The sequence below is a fragment of the Zonotrichia albicollis genome, chromosome 28, assembly GCF_047830755.1.
Source record: "Zonotrichia albicollis isolate bZonAlb1 chromosome 28, bZonAlb1.hap1, whole genome shotgun sequence".
Classification (NCBI taxonomy): domain Eukaryota; kingdom Metazoa; phylum Chordata; class Aves; order Passeriformes; family Passerellidae; genus Zonotrichia; species Zonotrichia albicollis.
Window position 1 is genome coordinate 1,207,674 of NC_133846.1, and position 16,100 is coordinate 1,223,773.

At 43.2% G+C, this 16,100-nt stretch overlaps 1 protein-coding gene across 2 annotated transcripts in view; it reads right to left on the bottom strand.

The window, feature by feature from the left end:
* Window positions 1–16,100, bottom strand: part of KDM5B (lysine demethylase 5B) — a 62,042-nt gene that overhangs the window by 32,015 nt on the left and 13,927 nt on the right. Inside the window, exons 3-7 of one of the 2 annotated variants that reach the window (XM_074527914.1) lie at window positions 14,985–15,107; window positions 13,930–14,100; window positions 7,177–7,311; window positions 2,589–2,679; window positions 1,339–1,442 (exon numbers count right to left, since the gene is read on the bottom strand). In XM_074527914.1, coding sequence (XP_074384015.1) covers window positions 1,339–1,442; window positions 2,589–2,679; window positions 7,177–7,311; window positions 13,930–14,100; window positions 14,985–15,107 — 624 coding nt within the window. Of the gene's footprint in view, window positions 1–1,338; window positions 1,443–2,585; window positions 2,680–7,176; window positions 7,312–13,929; window positions 14,101–14,984; window positions 15,108–16,100 lie in introns of both variants that reach the window. The other variant, XM_074527913.1, reaches the window with a different exon arrangement.

Here is a 16,100-nt window from a genome sequence, read left to right on the forward strand (position 1 = left end):
CCCCAAAGCTCATTCTTACTTTATCTCTGCAATGGAAATGAGACAAACACACCCTGAATATTCTTTTAGAAGTTTAAATATCTCCCTCTGTAATTTAAGAAAAGACCACAAGAGCTGCAGGCCCTTCTATACATTTTTTCCCCAAGTGCCAGGACAGCTCAGATCAGCAGCACTGTGGCCTTGGCAGGTACAGCCCAACACCTGGGGCTGGGCAGGAATAACCCAACACCTGCTGGGGCTCACAAACCCAGCATGGGCTTTCCCATGTACAGCCTCAGGTGTTTCATTCCCCTCTGAGACCAACTGCCTTGGAAAACAGAAATCTGGAGAAAAGAGTTCCTGTTGCTGGGGATGTTCCTTATTTTCCCCAGAGAAGGCTCCAACCTCCCAGAGGAGCTTTGGGTAGGGGGGCAGCTCTTAATTCTGACAGAGCAGCTCCCAAGGCCTAAGGAACGGGCACAGGCACTCCAGCCTGGGATAGGCTCTCTGCTGCCTGTCCTACACCCAACTCTCACCAGCAGTAGCCTGGAAGTCTCTTCCCAAACACAGAACAGAGTCAAGAGGACAGGGAGAACCTCTTGCCTTATGTTGTTAAAAAAAAAAAAAAAAAAAAAAAAGAAAGAAAAAAAGCAGCAGCATCTTCTGTTCCTCCCCACAAGCTTTTTTCATTTGGGGGTGATGGTGTCAGGCTCCTGGTATTTGCACCCCTCATTCTCAGGTACCAGCTACAGGTGTGGATTGAATGGGAACATGTTTGGTTTTAGGAGGGACCCAGCTCGTGGCATGAGCAGAAAGAATCTCAGCATTATCTTCTCAGAAGTGAGACAGCTACCACTGCCTTCAGGTGGGGGTTCTGGGGGATAGCAGGTGGCATGTGGAGAGCTGGGGTTTTTTTTTAAGATACATTTGAACAACCAAGCTTCCAATTTGTGCTGAAATTGTGGAACTAAGGGCAGGTCTGTGAAGTGCCATGTGCCACAGCCTGCACAGAGTTCCCCTGAGGTTGCAGAGCAGTGGGGAAGGACCAGCTCACACAATCACTTCCACTGGACTATGCTTTCAAAATGCTTATTTTGAGACTGTACTCTGGAGACAGAAAAAAAGTCACTTTAGTTAGAGATAATGAAACTTAACCATCCTGCCATTCCCAGCTCTGTGAAGCTTTGGCAATGTTGAAATTCCAGCAGGCACAAACACTGCTGCGCTTCAGCCTGGGGCTCCAGGAAGCAGCCAGGAGCCCTCCATGTGACAAAGTGACAGCAGGTTTTACTACACACCCTAGAGAAATCCAGAAATGCCTGCAAAACATGCAGCTGCAGGAAGGCAGGGGGTACTCACAGCATTGGTGGGTTTTTTAGATCTGGCTTTGGATTTGTCCTTCTCTGGCTCCCCAGAAAGTTCTTTCTTCTCAGGGAGCTTCACCACACTGCGCATTTCCTTGTCTGGGCAAAGGAAAAAGAATGAGAGTATTGCAAAGTGTTTCAATGCTTAGCATTATTTGTTATTATTTCTTTTATTTATTGCTTGTTAGACTGCATCACACCAAGGTGTTTGCTGAATTGTTATGCCCTACACTTGTTTCAGTCAGCACAGGGCAAGACTTGAACTCCTGCAATGCCTACAGAAGCCAGTGTTATCCAAAAATCCCAGCACACCCCCACAAGCCAGCACTGGCTATCACATCCCACAGTTTTTCAGTATATGCCATTTTAATTCATTTTAATTGAATTATGAGCGGGTTTATCAGCTAAGGTTTTCTTTCCATGTGGTGTTAAAGAATGTTATTAAGAGCTTTTTCCTTCTACTCTTGGGGGAAGGAGGCTAGTGCTTAGAGACTCCTTGAAGAAAAAAATTCAAATTACAGAACACCATAATCTAAACAAATTACTGAAAAAAAGATTCTGAAGGAACAAATGAGATTGACAGATTGCTCAGGCAATTTCAATTATTGAGTAGCTGTAAATGGTTCCTGTATTTATTTGGCTAAATTATTTATCAACAAGCTTATTCTTCTGTTTGATGGCATTAAATATTGTTTCTCAGTCTCAAATAATTATTTCTTAAGGAGAGAAGAGACTCAGGACTGCTGATAGCAGCAATTTAATCATATTATGGGAACTTTATCATTAAGCTCAAAACAGACTATCTTTTTCTTTCATTAGTTAAATTTCCAGATTTTAAGTCCAAATTCCTTCCTAAAAGTGTCTGATTTCTGATACATTCTTAAAAGAGTTTCTTCTATTTAAAGCTCATGGACTGATGTTATTTAAAATACAAAACAAAAACATTGCTCCAATCTTATTTCTGATTGTTCCAGAAGGGACACCCAAGTTCAAAGAAGTGTAAGTCTTTTTCAAATGAAAACATCATCTTCAAGAAAACTCAACCACTTACAAGAAACCCCCCCCAAAATACTTAAAATCCATAAAATAACTTTTTATCAAAAACTCCAATTTTAAAATTAACTGAAAGTCGGTTTCTTTTATAAAATACTTTGAATAGTTTCAAGTGCTAATTTTAGTTCTGGTCTTAAAACACATTTGTGCAAAATAACAGAAACTGCATTTCTGCTGTGTTTCACTCACCACCTTCACTCTTTGGAGGGGCACAGCCCATTCTGCGTCTCAGATTGTGAGTTCTGGCTTCTGGAGGGTCAGTCTCACTTTTAACATTGGTTGCCTTTAAAAAGGGAAAAAAAAAAAACAAAACAAGGAAAAACCCCTCAGTGACATCCTTAGCTGGAAGACTCTGGTTTGCCACTTGTGTTTGGGAAGATGCTCACTGCCAGCTGATCTGGCTGCTTGCCCAAGCACAGAGAGATGAGTTTGGAATCTCCAGCTGGCTCTGGGAAAGGTTGGCTCTGTGAGTCCCAACTAAACATTTCCTAAAGTCCCTTCCAATTCAAACCACGTGGATTGCATTGGTGTGAGACACAAACACCTCTCTGAGGTACCACAAAGGTTCAAGACTTGTAACCTGCCTTGTTCCAGTGAGAGTCAGAGAGACACTATGGGGACTTCAATTAAACTCAGAACCATCTGATACTTACAAACCACTAAATCTAAACAGACACCTGGAGTTCTGAAATACTTGTCTTCAATTATTTACAAGTAGTTCAGAGAGAAATGATGCAGGGAACAACATGGGAGATTTGAAAGCAAATCCTCCAAAATGTCCATGCCAATGACACCAGGATTTGGGTTTGCTTTCAGTGGGACCCATTAAGAAGCAAAGCACAAGGAACTCGGTGCTTTCACAGATTTTCTTGTACTCCTGAGGAGCAGAACATGCTCCAGTCTTCAAAGCAGGGACCTTTTGTTGGTACATCTTGGAACTTTCACCACAGAATAATGCTCTTCCATTTAATGCTTACATTTCTTCCCTGAAATTTTGAGATGGTGGGAGAACAATTCTCAAATCCCTCAGTGTTACAAGAGGTTCTCTCCAACACTCCAAGAAAATGAGGTTATGCAACAAGTCACTCAGCCACTCTCTGAAGCCCAGAAGATGGGATGTGTGGGTCAGGTCTAAGGCAGGACTGGACACAGCCCCCTGTACTCTATGGGATGGGAACTGCTGTTCAGTTTAAGGGTTTTATGGTTTTTTAATTTTTACAGAGCTGGTTTTGACAACATTTTCAAATCACTTTTCATGTTCTCTTTGCCCAAATATCTCCATCACACCACTCAGAGGTCCCAATGCTTAAGAAATGCACCAAGAGAAGTTGTTCATTGTGTTCTGCCTCAGGGCCAGCATGCCCTGAGCCTCAAGTGCAGGGATAGGCACCCAGTTTCTGCATCTTCAGCTCCTCTGAGCTGTGCCTTTTGTGCTTCAGCTGATACTGATCTTCACAAGAGCAGCTCTTGGTCTGGCCTGAGCCTTTTATCACATCAGGTCATCTCACTTTCACCTCCCCTGCATTGTTGTGGTCTTTCACACTGAACTGCTCCACATCAAGCACTTAAAGCCTTTGCATTTCAAAGCCAGCCTAGACAGTCATTGCCCTTTTCCTTTCTCATTATGAACATTTTCTCCTGACTGTTTACTCACCAGGTAGGAAAGGGCAAGGGAAAACTGTGGGTGTCTCACAACTGAAAACATCAAACTGGCAAACATGAGAATGAATTTAGGACTCAGTTTAAGACATTGACAAATCGTTGTGTATTGCATTAGAGCAAAAAATTCAGATATGAACCAAACATTTCTCTTTTGCAACCAGGTCAGTGCAAATGCAAACTACTTGGAGCTTCAATGTTGAATAAAATGGATTTAATCACCTTCTCTGTCTGCACTGATATGGAACAGCAAAATTCACATTAACAAATCTTAACTTTAGGAAATTACTGTCTTAAAACACTACAGCTCCTGGCTAAGCCAGCCAGTCCCTGTTGCTCAATTCAGCCTTAGTGCTGTGTGTTCCAGTTATGTTCTTAATTATGGATTTTCTTTCCACAAAAATGAGGTACACAACATCAGTGGTGCTTGGGGCAAGAGCTGAGAGGGCAGCCTTGCCTTTTGGCTTAGGATGTGTAGTTGGTTTCCCACAAAATGACAAAAATGTGTTCTCTCTGTTGGTGCCATCTTAGACCACTGCCAGAGAAACAGCTGGAATTTTAGTGGATATTTGTCCTGCTGTCAATTCCTAAGGGATCCATGAGAACAAGAATCCTTCAACCACAGGCAGATACTTCAAATGGAAAGTTTCAGCCCAAATTACTGAAGTCTGCTCAGAATTATAAATCCACTTGTAACCAGGTATTTGAGTGGAAAAGCTTTAGAAACCCTTAATTGTATCTCATTAACCAAGCATAATTACAGGCAGAGTTTGCAACAGCTATGCTGTACTATTAGTACTAATAAAGACCAAGACCAGAACAATGGGAGTTAATAAGAGTCTGAAACAAACTGTGACCTTCCTAACTCATGATGTCACCACTAATCAGACCCTCTCCTGGGAATATCCTCCCCTGCTCTTCATCTGCCCAAACAAAAGAAACAGGAACTCTCTGGAGATAGGATCATCAGGCTGGAAAGGTTGGAGCTAAAGCAATGCTGTTTTCCAGCAACAAAGGAGACACATGATCTCCTAAAATATGTCTTCACAGAAGATACTGAGATATAACCAATACATTTCATGCTTATCCAAACAAACATTGCTTCTCAGAGACGTGTAAGATTGTACAAAACTACACTGACTTGATGGTATACATTTTTATCTTATATTGCAAGGGTAAATTAACACAAATTGATAGAACTCAAGAGTGAAAAATGAATTACAACGATGCTGATGTTATATCTAATAGCTGGCTTCAACTCATGAGAGATGTACAGAACCCTCCTGGTACATTTACAGAACAAGGAGAAGGAACAACAGATCAAAGCTGCTTCATTTCCAGGATTTGTCACCTGTACTTTAATCTAAGAGCCCCACAGTATCTCCATCATGCTGAAAGCATAACCCTACTGCACAGCCTCACCAACAGTCCCCACAGCAGAGCCTCCCAGAATGCCAAACCTCAGTAACACACTGGGTAAAGCATCAGACAATTCTTACCCATTATTTACGATTTCTGTTATAGATGGATAATGAGATGGTTGGCTCTTGCAATTAAGGGATGACTATTGTGTGACTATTAAGAAAAGCTTTAGTGATATATAGTTATGTTATTGTAGTTCAGATGTCCTCTGTTCTCCCCATAGTTCCCTTTCCCCCCTGTATTGTTGCCATCACACAGCCTGGGCTGTGTGGGACAGGTACAAAGAAGCTGCACATGTGTTCCTTACCTGGGGCAGTTGGGAATGGAAAAGCTTGGTGCTTAGGGGGTGAGGCCTGGCAACACCTGACCCCCAGTCCAGTTACAAGAAAGCAATCTGCACTGATAAATGGCAAAGAAGAGCTGACTGACAGACTTTGAGAGAGGCCAGGGCTGGCCCCTGCAACCCCCAGGGGTATAAAAGCCTGAGCATCCATCTTGAAGATGAACTGGCCACATGGTGTGCACAAGGGGCAGTTCCCAGCACTGCAACTTTTTTCTTATGTTGTATTTTTGTTAAGTTTTAATAAACCTTTTTAAACTTTCAAAGTGAGCAGTTGTTTCTCACAATCTGTCAAAGTTTAGGTAGCCCTGACACAGTGAAGCAGCTGTTCCTAGGCACAAACACACACACAGTGCCCTGCTCCCAGCTCACACTCACACACACACAGAGTGCCCTGCTCCCAGCTCACACTCACACACACTCACAGTGCCCTGCCCCAGCTCACACTCACACACACTCACACACACACAGGGCCCTGCCCCAGCTCACACTCACTCACACACACACACAGTGCCCTGCCCCAGCTCACACTCACACACACAGTGCCCTGCCCCAGCTCACACTCACACACACACACACACAGTGCCCTGCCCCAGCTCACACTCACACTCACAGTGCCCTGCCCCAGCTCACACTCACACACACACACACAGTGCCCTGCCCCAGCTCACACTCACACACACTCACACTCACACAGTGCCCTGCCCCAGCTCACACTCACACTCACACAGTGCCCTGCCCCAGCTCACACTCACACACACACAGGGCCCTGCCCCAGCTCACACTCACACACACACAGGGCCCTGCCCCAGCTCACACTCACACACACACAGGGCCCTGCCCCAGCTCACACTCACACAGTGCCCTGCCCCAGCTCACACTCACACACACACACACAGGGCCCTGCCCCAGCTCACACTCACACACACAGTGCCCTGCCCCAGCTCACACTCACACACACACACACACAGGGCCCTGCCCCAGCTCACACTCACACACACAGGGCCCTGCCCCAGCTCACACACACACACACACACACACAGGGCCCTGCCCCAGCTCACACTCACACACACTCACACACTCACACTGCCCTGCCCCAGCTCACACTCACTCACACACACACACTCACACACACACAGTGCCCTGCCCCAGCTCACACACACACTCACACTGTGCCCTGCCCCAGCTCACACTCACACACACACTCACACTCACACAGGGCCCTGCCCCAGCTCACACACGCTCACACACACAGGGCCCTGCCCCAGCTCACACTCACACACACAGTGCCCTGCCCCAGCTCACACTCACACACACACACACACACACACACTCACACAGGGCCCTGCCCCAGCTCACCTCGGGGCTCAGGCGCTTGGCGCGCCGGGCGGGCGGGCAGCTCTCCGAGGGTGGCACCGACTGTCGCTGGGGGATGTCGTGGGGCTTGTACTCCTTGTCCTTCGTGTCACTGCTCAGATCTGGCTTCTGCAAGCACTAAAGAGACAATTTGATTACTTTGTTTCTGCCTCTCCTTGCAATATGAACAGTGCAGAACAATTTCCTGGCTCATGGAAAGAACACAGACAGGGCCCTAATAATTCCTGTGCTGGGTTAATAAACAGCATGTATGACAATGGTAACATATCTGAACAAGGCACAACATTTTTTTCTCACCAGTTTAACGGCTGCAATAGCCATAATAATGGATCTTAAATAAAGCTGAAGTCATCTTTTAAGTGTTAATGAGCACCAAACATTTCTATGTGGAATACCAAGCCCAACTCTCCTGGCAGATGGGGCTTTGCAGACTGGGTCACCAGCACTCTGCAACTGCTGAAGTGTCCTAAGGATGAGTGGCTGTCATGCCAACATACAGAGCAATATAAAAGTAAATTACAACCTATCAAACATCCCTGCTCTAACTGAAATACAGCTCTGTACTATGCACATTGCAGGAGCTCCCTTCTTTCCATGTTTTGGAGAGGACAACTGCTGCTTAAATTAAGGGCAGAAGGGAAAATATTCAAGAACAGTTTTAGTTCTTTCAAGCTGCTGAATGAACACACTTAATTGCTGAAAACTGTGCATACCTCTGGCAAGAAACAGAATAATTAGTGACAATTCCCCGTTTGTCAAGCCACACAACACTCAGTAACTGCAGACAAAATGTAACAGTTTTTAATGAGTAAACAACAAATCCTACAGACAGAAAAATCTCATGTTGCCAGGAAGTAATTCATGAAATTGCTGGATCCACACTTCCCCAGTTCTGTTAGTCTATTCCCATCACAAGCATTTTCTCAGCAAGAGAGAGCAGTAAAGGACAGAGAGAACCACTGCAGTGGTGTGAGGATGATGATGCCCTATAGACAGCACAGAAAACACACTCAGAAACAACTAACAGCCAGGAGGAGGCAGGGAAAAGGAGGAAAAAATGTTATTTTAGAAGTGAAGTCTATGCTAAAAAACTAAGTATTTAACAACAAAGGAGTTTCAGTCAAGGGCAGCAGGATGTCATTAACCATCACCCACAGACAGCCTGTGATAATGACCAAAGAAACATCCAGAACTGCTGCTTGTTTCAGACTGCCCCCAGTCTTTGTAAACCCTAGATTTATACTCTGAAAGCAAATGGCTGACTTAATTTCAGCATTAAATGCCAGTACCACTCAACCCTGCAGCTCATGCACACAAGCAGTGAGTGGTGGCTGACGCTCAAAGGTTGGGTCTGGAGCTGCAGAGCACTGCAGCTGCCTCTCCACAAGAGCCTTAAAGCTCCATGGAACCAGAACCACAGGATTGCAGAAGGGTTTGGGCTGGAAGGGACCCTGAAGATCACCTTGTCCCATGGCAGGGACACTTCCACCAGACAGGGCTGGGACCCATCCAACCTGGCCTTAAATGCTTCCATGGATGAGGCACCTACCAAAGACGAAAGAAGATGATGTGACATCAAAATCAGTGGATGATGGCAAAAGTAACAATTTCTCAGAATAGAAAATGGACAAGCAGAAAGTGGAAATGAGTGGGAAAAGGTTGGAAATGAGAGAACAGAAAAGAACTTCTATAAAATCTGGGTCCTTGAATAATTCATTTCCTCATTTGGTGAAAACCAAAATTATCAGAAAAAAAGAGTTTCTACTGCTTCTGATAATAGAGGACATATGGTGCTTGAAAACAAAGATCTAGAAGGCAAACAGCTTTTTCTAAACAAAAGTGTAAGAAAACCTTGAAAACCAACAGATTGTGCCTCACTTAGTGCAGTGCCCAAACAAACCCAAAACAAAACCAACCAAACAAAACCACACACAAACAAAAAAAAAAAAGCCCAAAACCCCAAAACATCCCCCAAAAATCCAAACTAAAAAACCCCCAAACCCCAGGAACAAAAAAACCCCAAACAAACAACAAAAAAACTCACCCACAAAACCCTGAAAAAGTCAACCAAACAAACCAAAGAAACACCCCAAACCTCCGAAAAAAGAGGATTCAGTGTTCTTTAAAAAACAGCAGAAGACATTTCCTAAACAATGATCTTTTGCCACCTATTTAAGCACAAACACTTCCCAGTGCCTCTCTAACCCGAGGCAAAGGCAGTGGGATGGAATGGCTGTAAATCACTGTGGGATCTCAGCACCTCAGCACTGAGGTGTCACCGAGAGCACCCTTGGGGGGCTCGGGAGTCCTGGAATGTTCCAGAAGTGTCTGGTGGCTGGACTTTGATCCTACACAGGAGACGACACCTGTATGAGGATAGGAGGGTTTCACCGGGGTGAATGGTGAAGGGATTGGTTAATTAGAGGGTGAAACACAGGGTTTAGGATTTCTGTACAGGGGGGTTTAGAGAAGTAAGATGGAGGAATTGGGGCGTGTCCTGTCCTTCTCCTTCTTCTTCTCCTCCATCTTCTGTGGTGATGGTGGCACTTTGGGATTGGTCATTACTAAAAGTGCACTGGGCAATAAGGGTAAAAGGTATTGGGGAAAAATGATAAATATTGTACACGTAACTTTGGGTATAAAGATAGGTGACTGCCCCGGAGGGCAGGACAGTGTGCTTATGGCTGGCTGCTGAACAGAGCTCTGTCGGGCCGAGAGAAAATCTTTTAGATAAACAATTAATAAACACAGAGACCGAAAGAAGAACTGAAGCCTCTTCTGTTCCTTTGATACGCGGGCTGCCCCAAGGCCACCCCGGGCCTTTCCAGGCCCTCCAAACAGCCGAAAACCGGACAAATCACAGTATCAGCTGGACCAAGAGAACACCTGGAATTGTTAAATTCTAAGGATGAGAACTCCTCTGTCCCTCCTTTACCCCTACACTGACAATCAACTGGCTCCAACCAAGGACTCAGCTGCCATCTCTGCAGTCCTTCCCTCGTCCCAGCCAGGCTTTGGTGAGGTTGTGCTTCCATCAACCATTCCCCAGAAGCTCATCCCACACACTCTGACCATGATCTCCTTCGATTCCAACAAGATGGTTGCACACACAATCCTTGAACCCTCAGCAGTGACAGGGAGCAAGTGAAAACCCCTCAGCTGCAGCCACAAAGGAGCAGCTCCTTTAGCAGACAAAGGACAGCAGAGGAATGGTCTCAAGGCCTTCAGAAAGTCAAAAAATTGGGGGGGAAGAGGGATACAATTGATCTCCTCTAGGTTCAGACATTTATCAGTAGTAATTAAGTCAGTCAGGCTCCCTGTACTTGCAGAACACAACTGGTTCACCCCTGTTACACATCCATGGAGGGCAAACCCCACCAAGCTCCAGAGGTGCTCACTGCTCTCCAGGAACAATGAAGATGCCACAGAAATGTCTGTTGTTTTGTTTTTTTGAAGTTTTTCTAAGTTTTTTAATGTTTATATTCTTGTAACAAACTTTCTCACACACTTTATGTAAATAACTTATTGTTTTGTATTTTTTTATGGAGAAGAAGAAATTTAATAAATTGTTAGTTTGTTCAGTGTCATTGGAGAGGTAGCACTGTCATCCTCTAACCTATTGTCACTTTTAGGGATCTATAAATGTTAGAGTCAGAAATTAAACTTCCATCTTTTATAACTTGGATAGTTGCATGTCCACATTGGTTTTTTTTGTGTCCTATAGTGATAAAATGTCTTACACTGAAATATCTCTATCAGGGGCACACACATATAAATCTTTGGAAATACGAATCTCTCTAAAGCCTTAGTTTGGAAAAGAGACCAGATGCACAACTACTGAGTCAGCTGGATTCACTGAGAAACAGAAGTAAGACCACCTTGAGGGCCCCAAAATGTAGCTGCACTTTAAATCCTGAGACATCTGGGCAGTGCACCACAGAAGGTGAGATTCGTATTTCCAAAGATTTATATGTGTGTGCCCCTGATAGAGATATTTCAGTGTAAGATATTTTATCACTATAGGACACGAAATAAAACAATGTGGACATGCAACTATCCAAGTTATAAAAGAGCAGACCTCTGTCGAGCTGAAAGAAAATCTTTTAGATAAACAATTAATAAACATAAAACCCGAAAGAAGAACTGAAGCCTCTTCTCGTCCTTCGATACGCGGGCTGTCCCAAAGCCACTCCGGGCCTTTCCAGGCCCTTCAAACAGCCGAAAACCGGACACCTGGACACCTCAGTTCATGCAGGGGACCTTGTCCCTCTGGGCACTCAGTGTGACCTCTGGGATGCCACACAGTTACCACAGCTGGGAATGAGAGGTACAGGTGGCAGGAGCCAGTACCAACAGGTTCACTGCAACTCCTCTGGGGATACCCAAGGCCTGTCTAGTCCAATTTCAAAATAAAGAGGAAAACAAATACCCCCTGTGGAGAGCTGCTTTGGGTATTACAAATGGCTGGTTTAAGGAATTTTTGCTGTTGGACTGAACATGAGCTTTAATGAAAACATGCTATTCTGGTCTATTCCCCTCTGAACAGCTCCAGAGAGTTTCATTATTTCAGCATGTAGATAGAAATATCTCCAGCTGGAATATCTGTCAAAATAACTCCTGAAGCCACTTTAAGATGTATTGAAACCACACAAACAGATAATATTATACACAGATCTAGATGAGATTAAAGTTATGGCACAGTCATTAGTGGAAACTACATAATTTCATATTTTTGGCTTTTGCAGGAAAGGAAGCAATGACTATTTCAAGTATTACCAAATAAAGAAAAAAAAAAAATCGAAAGACTCAGTGAATACAAGCAGTAATCTTGTCTGGATGAGCACCAGAGCTGCATGAAGAGCTTCTCTCAACAAGCTGTTGAAGGAGGAAGCACATTTCCAACTGACAGCTGTCACACTGAACAGCCACAGCTCCTCCAGAAACACAGCTCAGGTGCTTACATTACCTCTGAACAGACACAGTAACAAACACCTACACAAGAAGCATCTGGGTAAGCACCACTTAATAAAAACATGTGAAAGGAAGCCAAAAAGAATCTCATTTGACATGATACTCAAAAAACGTATTGTAAAACAAACTCACTTGAAAGACAACATTGTCAGGAAAAAAAAAATCAAATTAGAGGGAAAAGTGAGCTAAACTCAGCTTATTTCTGTGAATTCTCTCAGGTCATTAAAAAATCTGTGTCTGCCACATATAGGAGGGGAATATTTTAACTGTCTAGGGAGGGGAGGAGCTAAAAAATAAGTTAACCTTCCATGCATCACTTGTCTAGAACTGCCTCCACACGGGTTTGGACAGATGTCAAGTGCTCATTGCAAGGCAGAGCTTGAAAAGTCATTTGAAATGAAGCATGTCCTCATCTAAAGAGGAAAAACCTCTTCTAAAAGAGTTAAATACTGAGCAAGCCATGAAGTGAGTGTTAACTGTGTGACAGACACTCTCAGGAAATTTCTATTCCCAGGATACTATGGTACCATATTCCCTGTTTTACAATTTAAATGAGATCTTTCCCTGTGCAATGGCACCTCAAAAATATAGCAGCAAAGACAGGTGTAACAAACACACAGGCTCAATAAAAACCCAAAAACAAAGCTCAGTTTTCAGACCTAACATAAATGCCAAGTTTTCAATTAAATGCCTTTAGAAAATGATGCTGTTTTCCATTACTTAACATGAATGTTTGAGGGAAGCCACATTATTTTTGATCCAGCAGTTTCCTTAGCATGAAGATTTTTATCTTCAACTCTATTTTGTTCTTATCCTGTTTGCAAATGTCCCCTTTTTCTGAAGAGCCAGCAGAATTTAGCTGTTCTTCACTGAGAAGTAATTGTCACTACCTACAGAAAAAGTCTAATTCTAACCTCTCTGGACTTACATCAAATCCCTTCCTCATTTTGGTAGCTTTGTGTAAAGGCCTGTGTTGATTTCTGTACACAGAAATATTGCTTGTAACAGGATTAGGGCATTTATTGCTTAAAAAAGGTCAGCACTCCTGTCTTTGAAAGATCATCACGGAAAGAGCATTTCAAAGAAATAAAAACGGATGTTGGCAACTGCAACCAATTTTGGTTTTCCAAATAAATGACTGCTGCTCTAAAAGATCAGACCTATTCCTCATTAGAGATTATGTGGCCTCCACTCTCAATCAACCCTGAATTATGGTTTAATGGCCAAATCAAAGATTGATGACTAGGAAGGATGAAGATTTAAGCTTGAAAAATATCCCAAGTCACGCTGTTATAACATCACTACAGCAGCCAGGAAGCTTTCTGCAACTTGTCCCTCTTAGTGAACGTGCCACAGCCCTGCCATGGCTTGGCACAGTCCCTGAGTCACTCTAGGCATGTGCCCACCCAGGCACACAAGTTGTGGCAAGAGATGGATCCGAATGCTCCATGAATGTAGCAGTACTTGGCCCTACAGAAATCATTACAGGAACATCCCTGAGCATGAAGCTCTGGTAAACTGCAGAGAGAATGCCAACAGACACTGCTGCAAACAGGAGTCAGAGGCTACCTGGGAGGACTAATGCTAAAAACTTCACTTCTAATGCAAAGTCTGCCTGTGGCTTCCTGAACTGCTGAGCACGGCATCTGGTCACCTGCATGACACCAGGCACAAAATGCAGCTTCACAAACATTCCAGAAACCAAGAGAACCCTCCCAGAGTGGCTGCTCCATGAACTGAGCAGTTGCTTTCAGCACAGCTTACCAAGAGACTGGCCCCTGACTGGAACAGGTTGTAGGGGTAGAGAATTCGCTCGTAATGCGCGCGGATGTGCGAGCCCACGGCCTTGCCAGGAGCAAAGCCCATCCTCGTGGCTATTTTGGTCCATTTTCTCTCCTTGCAAACCACATCAAATCCTCCTTGTTCTGCAACTAGCTAAAGAGTGAAAATAAAATAGTCACATATTTAATGGTGAAACTATCAGTGTTCAAAGAAAAAGGCAGGACAACATTCCAATTGACATTTTAAACAACAAAAATATAGATTAAAAAAACACAATTGCCATTGAAGTTATTTTAAGAAAATAACTGGAATATGTAACATATAACCTGTAATTCCTGTAATATATTACTGTAACTCAGGAATTACAAACCTGTTGAATTTACAAAGAAGTCAGTACCTGTGTTCCATGTGCACTCAGCCTACTCTGAGAACTTATTTAGCTGCAATTTGTCACTTTGTATCCCAACACAACTTTCTAGCACAGGACACTCAGTTCTTTTCACTGGAACAAGTGCTATAAAATAAACTCAAAATTTCCCAATAAAAACTGCCCTAAACATTAAAAAAAGAGAAAGAATGTATCCTATTGGAGAATCCCATCTCTTGCTATGAGTATACATTAACTTCTCCACAAGTTTAACGAATTTCATCCTAAAAGTAATTTGATTTTTTTTTCTTCCATATTTCTAATGGAATTTTTTTTTTCTCTCACTTTTGTCTTTGTTCAGGAGCTTTCCCCAATTAAGCCTAAGCTTATTCTTGACCAGTATACCCAAGCTCAGTTTTAATGAAGAGCTGTACATTTAAGGTGATCTCCCAGCTCACAGGAAGACTTCCATGATAATGTGTTACTTACAGTCTTTCCCTGATAATTTATTCTTACTCTTACTTCCCATTAGCTATGTTAGCTTTAAACAAAGGAATACTTTTCCCAGCTTAGATATACCCCAAGATCTCCCCTGACCCAGTGTGATACCACCCCAGGAACTGAGGTAACACAGCAGCTCTTCAGGAGAGTTTTTCCATAATGGTCTTACTCTGTTAAGCTGAAATAAATCCAAGATCTTCCTCTCCACATGTGGAATTTTCAGTGTGCATCCTTGAAGCTCCCAAAACTTTGCAATCTGATCCAGAAAATTCAGCTTTACACGAGTTTGAGCCTGAAACCAACCAACCAAACAAGTGAACTGCATGCTAGAAGCAATGTAGGTTTTGTATAATGTTGGTTTGTATAATGTTGGTTTACAGCACTGCAGCTGGAGCTGCTTGCCCAGCTTTGCTCTCTGCAAGAGTCATTTTGCATTTTCCCTCTCATCATTTGAAGAAAAATAAATTCCATGCAGATACGATTGATGGCATTTGTATCTTTCCTTGAGTCACTTTTTGTTACCTTTTACCACATTGAAAAAAGTACTTTGGGAGAACAGCTGAACATTAAGTTATTATTGCTAAAAGCTCCCTAAACCAGCTGCATTGTCAGGATTTATTGCATTTACTACATTAATCATTGCAATAGTTTATTACTATTTGGTTTATTTGCAATAAGCAAAACAGAGATTTTTTTTAATTTTTGAAGGGGTTTTTTTCTGTTATCCTTTCTCACTCTCAGCTGCATTTGTTTCACTTTTAAAGATACAAATGGGTCAGAGCAGGGCAAGTCTGGCTGGTTGCACAGCAATTACCACAGTTAGATCACTGCACTGCTGCTATGTAAGAGCAGTAACTTAAATTTTGACATATTTTATTTTCAGCACATTCTCTAATTTTAAGGTAAAAACTAGCCATATCTGTACAGATTAGCTTGTCTGCAAACTCCAGGGAGCTCTGAACAGCTTGTGGTCACACAAATCACCCCCTTAGCATTCCAGGCCAGCAGCTGAGCCCCTCCCCAGCACTTCACACAATCACTTCAGGGCTTCAAAAACCAAGAATCAGGAGAATAATCAGGCATAGAGTCACCATTATCCCAAATGGTACCAGCACTGAGCCAACCAGAACTCCTCACACTCCCCTTTAGTGTCAATTCATTGAAGCAGTGAATGAAAGTGCTTGTGAACAGCAAATTTCCACAAACTGAATCCAGATTTTGCAATTGTTTCTTCCAAAGGGCTGGCTATTTTTAAAGCACTCCAAGTGTTTCATCTCTTTTCCTT